General features: G+C 34.1%; 1 protein-coding gene across 1 annotated transcript; it reads right to left on the bottom strand.

Annotated features, from left to right (window-relative positions):
• Window positions 1-4,537: 4,537 nt before the first annotated feature.
• Window positions 4,538-5,895, bottom strand: PPD6 (thylakoid lumenal protein (Mog1/PsbP/DUF1795-like photosystem II reaction center PsbP family protein)). Its single transcript, XM_078996331.1, has 3 exons — window positions 5,494-5,895; window positions 4,934-5,250; window positions 4,538-4,855 (listed from the first exon to the last, which is right to left on the bottom strand). Exons 1-3 carry the CDS (start codon window positions 5,792-5,794, stop codon window positions 4,685-4,687), a joined length of 789 nt encoding a protein of 262 aa, XP_078852457.1. The 5' UTR covers window positions 5,795-5,895; the 3' UTR covers window positions 4,538-4,684.
• Window positions 5,896-6,073: the final 178 nt, after the last annotated feature.

The following is a 6,073-nucleotide window of genomic DNA, read 5'->3' as shown; positions in this document are numbered from 1 at the left end:
ATTTATAAATGGTTCGTAGAGGCGAGGTCGAACTAGGTATATGGAATTGAATGGATATAAGTTAACTCTTGTCAAGGGTTAAACGCATCCTTATCAAATCAGCTTGAATTAAAGATTAGGGAAAAGTTGGTTTACATTGTGGAAGAAAGACATGTATATGTGATATTAGATATTGACTAGTTATATATGAGCTAAAGATATATCTAATTTGCCCTACTAATCTAATGTGAATGTAGATGGGGATTCTATATAAGTCCTTCTGTCTCATCTGTGATTGTGAATTCAATGAATAAACGGACGAAGTCAATAAAAAAATCGAACAAATTTGGATATAATCAACATGTTTTTTTTACGTATTTATTTATGAATATTAATTTTGAAAGGTATATACGTGAGACAAAATCTACTAAATGAATCTTAATATATTTCTTTTAAATACCCTACTATAACAATATCGTGCTCTGATTTTATGCCCATCAAAGGATCTCGAGATGCTAATCCACAAAAAACGAGACGACTAAAAGGCTGTCCCTAAAGTGGAGAGCAATCCTACTCTAAATCTTTGCTTTATTGGATTCCCTAAGTAGTATAGCTCAACGGTTGTAGCAGTCCGACTCAAAAGTGGAAAAGCAACCACTTACGTCGATAGAGTGAGAGATAGGTCTCATACTGCCTCTTAAGGTTAGTTCTATGCCTCACAACAACTACCTCAGATTCTAAATCCGTCTTTAGATCAGAAGTAGATGCCTCTTCCAGGGCTCTGTTTAGGCCTTTCTCGTATAAGCAGATGAAAGGAAGTTGAGAAGCTTGTTGACCTATTTATGATCGGTGGGGTTCGTTTCACGTATAGGAGTACTATATTTGTATTCCCATCCTAAAATTTTGATCGGTGACATTGATGACCGGTGGGGTACGTTCAACGTACATGAATGTTGTATTTGTATTCCGCCTCATTTTTTCTTTTTGAGGAGCTTTGTGTGTCAGTGTTTCCATTCACAAAGTAATTGATGGAACTTCATAAACTGCCAAATAGAGTGTGTCTGTATTAGACCACTACTACGTATGTCTGATGTTATCTTTCTGGATAAGGTGGTTCTGAGGGTGGAATTATGTTCAATAATGCTTGGGATCAGACCATTGTTAAGCATAGTCATCATCGGAGTATATATGACACCACCTGACTTAACTATCTTGTGGTGTTAATGAATTATACTAATCCAGTGATGAGGATTCTATGTTCATTCGGGTACTCCATTCCTCTCATTTGTTGTCTTTATTGATCATCGTCTTCTGCCAGGGAATCCCTGAAGCAGCATGGTCAACTTATTGTTCACAATGATCTTTCCATATAAATCTCGTAAGTTCGTTGTGCAGGGCCGGCTCAACAAGTTTGGGGGCTCTAAGCCAATCAAAATTTTGAGGCCCCTTTGATTAACCCTAATTGAGATTCAGAGATAATACCGTGGATTAATAACTTATCGTGGTTTTGAGTGGGAGTTTTAGATATCGACATATGTAGTCTGCCAATGTCAAAATTCCATGCTGCAATCAAATGGTCCATGGATTAATAACTTACAATAAAAAATCTATGGTTGTTTAAACCACTAAACTCTAATGTCCATTGTCAAAACTCAAAAGATTAACCCTAATTGAGATTCAGAGATAATACCGTTTCTTTGTTTCAGTGAGAGCAGATTAGAATTGAGAAGAATAGTGGCAGTCCAGAATCCAGATCGCCACTCTCCAGATCATCAACATCAAAAAAAACCGAGAATGAAGATCGAAGAAGCAAGAAGAATCGAGGAGTGAAGAGTGAAGACAACAAAAAATCAGCGATCGCTTGCTTGATTGCTGCCTTGAACGGTTGAACCCTTGAAGGATTGAATCGCATAATCGATTAGAGAAGGGAGGAAAAGAACAGAAGTTGAATCGTCGAGTGAGTGGGATATGTATTGATTCGATCTTGCAGCATGATTTTTTTGGAAACGAGAAGCTTATTGAAATTAAACGGGGCCCCTTACAATTGGGGCCCTAAGCCCTATCTTAACTCATTACACTATAAGGTCGGGCCTGTCGTTGTATAGGATTAATATGCGAGGATCGATGAGATGTGGTAAGTTGTCTTATAGATATGATATATATATATATATATATATATATATATATATATATATATATATATATATGTGTGTGTGTGTGTGTGTGTGTGTGTGTTGATAGCAGTTAGTTTTGCAGGTTTAAGATATATGATTTATTATCATTAAGTTATTGTGGAATTGAAAATCTTATGTATATCACCAGGTTTTCCAATCTGATTCACTCATTTTATATGAATCTTTAAGGACTCGTGGATTTTTTTTATAATCTCTGTATCGTAACATCAAGTATTGGTTAGTCAATATTTTTATGTCGATATTCTAAGTAAAGAAGAAAAGTCCAATCATGTGCATGCACAACTAAGAAATGATATTGAACGGTTTTAAGTATCTTGACAACATGATTATAAATATTAAAGCAAAGGATTCCTTGTCCATTTTCATCGCGAAGAAATGAGATCATTGCTAGTTTTTAGTACATAATTTCATAAGGAAATGAAATACCTCGGACAAATTATTTATCGAATACAATGAACATTGTTTTTAACAACAAAGAAGTCAAGGAAGGTGGTAAAGTAGAACCAAATGGAACACAGTTAGGTTGTACGTGATGAAATTGCTAATTGGTTGTAACGAATATTTGATTTTATTTTATCTTCTGAACTTATTTTAATATTATATATTTGTATTCAATTTAATTTACTACTCATGCCATTCTTAACAAATCTTTTTAAATATTTTTTAACGTGATAATATACAAATTTCTACTTTATCCCGGTTACTAAACAAACCGTCATTTGTTATTTGTTTATGAGTAAATTATTGAAATCGTCCCTATAGTTTGATCAAAATTCATGTTTGGTCTTTAAGTTTGTTTTTGCATTCGGATCGTCCTTGTGGTTTAATTTTGTTGCGTTTTTGATCCCTATGGTTTGGTCAAAATTGCATGTTTGATCCATAATTTTATGTATGTAAGGGACGAAAAACGCAACAAAATTAAACCACAGGGACGATCCGAGTGCAAAAATAAAATTAGGGACCAAACGTGTAATTTTGACCAAACCATAGGGATGATTTCAATAATTTACTCTTTGTTTATTTTAAATACAAAAATAAAATAATCATCTAGTAATGTTCATACTTACATTCGTCCAAAATAAACAATTTTTCTATGTAACATTTTATCAATTCAAATATCAATTTATATTAACCTAGATTGGTCTAAAAATAAATAAGTTTTCTATATGAAACATTTTATCCATGTTATTTCAACCGTTGTGGATTTAATGCGAAAAAAGAATAAATATAAAGAACGAAAAATAAAGGGCCTTGAAAGTTGAGCCTATAAGGCATAAGCTAGCTATATCAATGAAATTTAAAAGTCGGTTAAATATGAATTGATCAACCGTCCAAAGATGGTCTATTATTCTTTCCTACATACTCAGATTCTTTTAACCAACTTGTTATGATAGGCCAAAGCGTATATAGCCACAAATAAGTAAAATACAACACAAGAATCAACTAAACTTCAATTTTACCTATTGTTTTAAGTCAATAAGACACGACAATTTAAAGATACACATACATCATTTATTGGATTAGACTCATTTTGTTTCTTTAGTTTCCAAACGGATCTAATAAATGAGTCAAATATGCCTAATACAGCATTTACACAAAACAAAGGTCGTCAATCTTAAAAAAAAGAAAACACTATATAATCTCATTTTAACCATTTATCATCCTAAACTTCAATTCTCACAACACACTTCCCCTCTAAGATGAAGACGATCATTAGCAAAGAAAACAAGAACAAGCAATGGTCTTGTTCCCCATTGAGATTTTTTAACAAAATTGGAGATTTTTATGTAAAAATCATGTCTAAATGGGCCAACCAATTCGAGTCAACAGGAGTCAATGTCACGACTTTGCCCAGAAGCTTTAGCGTGAGCTCGAGTAGATTGAGTAGTGGTGACCAAGATCTAGAAGAGTTAATGAGAATTGCCTCACAAAGAGGTCTGACTAAAAAGGTTGAGTCTGAGTTTCTAAGAAGACAAGGGTTAAATCATGGGTCGACCCAAATGAATGATGGGTTGCATAGCAAGAGTGTTGGTCCTATGAGGAAGATTGATGAAGATGAAGAAGGTTGTCATATTGGTGGAAGTGATGACTTTAAAATTAACCGTGTTAGTTTTGCAAGAAGTAGAAGCCATGTTGTCTTCACAAGAAAGAACGAAATATTTTAACAAGATACGATATTATTTTTGTAACATATATATAAGTTTATTACTTGATTAATTATTTAATGTCTTTCGAATTTCTATTGCACATCTCTCTTTATTGAGTCTTTCTTTCTGCATTGAGTCAAAAAGAAATACACATACATAGCTTACAAGGTTAACAGTAGTAAAGCTTAGAATCCACATAAACATTCACAAAACATATTCAGACAACAACACTTGCTGCCATTATTTGGCTCTATTATTTAAGCACACAAAATAATTTTTATACAAAAAAGTCTATGGTTATAACATGTAGCCAAAAGAATTGAAGACAAAACGGATATTAGGATATACTTGTAGAAAAAAGGATTAGACATGGAAGGAATCTACTATAGCTTTCAAAGTATTTTGAGAAGTCGGCCATTGTTTATCACTAGCACTAGCCACAAATAAGATCACAGTGTTTCCCTTTGCTGTAGCCTTTGCAATGTTGTGTGAACCAGTCAATGCAAATGGAGTCTCCAACACATACCTATAGTACTGCAAATATAACCCAGTGTTACACAGACAGAACAGAACAAAACAAGACAGAACAGAATATGACAGAACAGATTATACCGTTTGATCTCCGATCTTCTCAATAGATGTTTCAAGCAGTTCATCTGAGTCATAACTATTTCCAGTAACAAACTGGCCAAGAGAGGCAATAACTCTTTCAGGGCTCCCAATATCTTCAATTGTTGCGTTTGGTTTGTTGGTCAAACGCACCAAAGGTGAAGCCACTACTTGAACTTTACCCTGTTTTTCATTTTCAAATTTCACCTCTATCCAAGGCTCTGCACATTTGGGTTGACAGTAGTTTCCAGAAAGGATGTTAGCAATTCGCAATTGTTTCCAAGTTGGTGGAAGAACAAACTGGTATGGCTGAACATTTCCTGCACACAACTAAAATCAAAATTTTACTATCATAGAAATGCAGAAACGATAAATAAAGTAGATAAGATTCTATATTAAATCCAATGTTGAACTATGAACTTTGAATTCAGTGAGCATTTGTGCCAAGAGACCTCAGGTATACATGTAGTCAATGGTTAAGTTCTTCTCATGATATAATTGCATATTTCATTCAGATTTTACTTTGATTAGGTCAAAATCGCAATCAAGAACTGAAATTTTACCTGCACGAAGAGCTGGAGTGTCTTTAGAAGAGGCTTGAAAGAGAACGAAATTGGGATCAGAAGTCGACTGCGGTAGATACGTACCAACCTCTATCTCTTTGGTTTTGGCCTGAGAAGGTGAAGGTGAATGCAACGGGATTATGGTGGTTAATGGTACTAACAGAGACAATCCTTTGAGGAATTGTCTTCTGGCAGGAGATTGATGAAGTGATGGAGAGTCGAGGAGTGTAGGTTTGTTAGAAGAAATAGGTTTTGAAGAAGAGAAAATGGAGGATAGTGATGAAACCGAAGCGGAAGCCATGGTTGAAGAGAGCTCGAGAGAGAGGTCTCCCGCTTTAATCAGGTTTTGGATGAGGTTTTTTAATGGTCGTTCTCTGGATCGCCACCCGTTCGTATTATTGGGATTGAAAATTTAGGCAAAATACAAAGTTTTTTATTTGAAGTTTTTGTAAAAATAAAAGGAGGACGACTTATTAAGTTAGTAAGTATTATTTTTTTGAATATATTTAATTATTTATTTCGTATATAACTTATCATTAATTTTTTGCGAGTTCTTTAAAATGTATTATTATCATGGTCC

The sequence above is a fragment of the Lactuca saligna genome, chromosome 5, assembly GCF_052625555.1.
Source record: "Lactuca saligna cultivar CGN05327 chromosome 5, ASM5262555v1, whole genome shotgun sequence".
Taxonomy (NCBI): domain Eukaryota; kingdom Viridiplantae; phylum Streptophyta; class Magnoliopsida; order Asterales; family Asteraceae; genus Lactuca; species Lactuca saligna.
The sequence above is the reverse complement of the archived record's forward strand: the minus strand, read 5'-3'. Positions and strand labels throughout refer to the sequence as shown.

Bases quoted from the DNA above. Each gene is read 5' to 3' on its own strand.
- PPD6 (XM_078996331.1), bottom strand. From the start codon at position 5,794: ATGGCTTCCGCTTCGGTTTCATCACTATCCTCCATTTTCTCTTCTTCA. The intron at 5,251-5,493 runs GTAAAATTTCAG...AGTTGTGTGCAG, and splicing joins CACTCCAGCTCTTCGTGCAG to GAAATGTTCAGCCATACCAG. The intron at 4,856-4,933 runs GTATAATCTGTT...TTATATTTGCAG, and splicing joins AGAAGATCGGAGATCAAACG to TACTATAGGTATGTGTTGGA.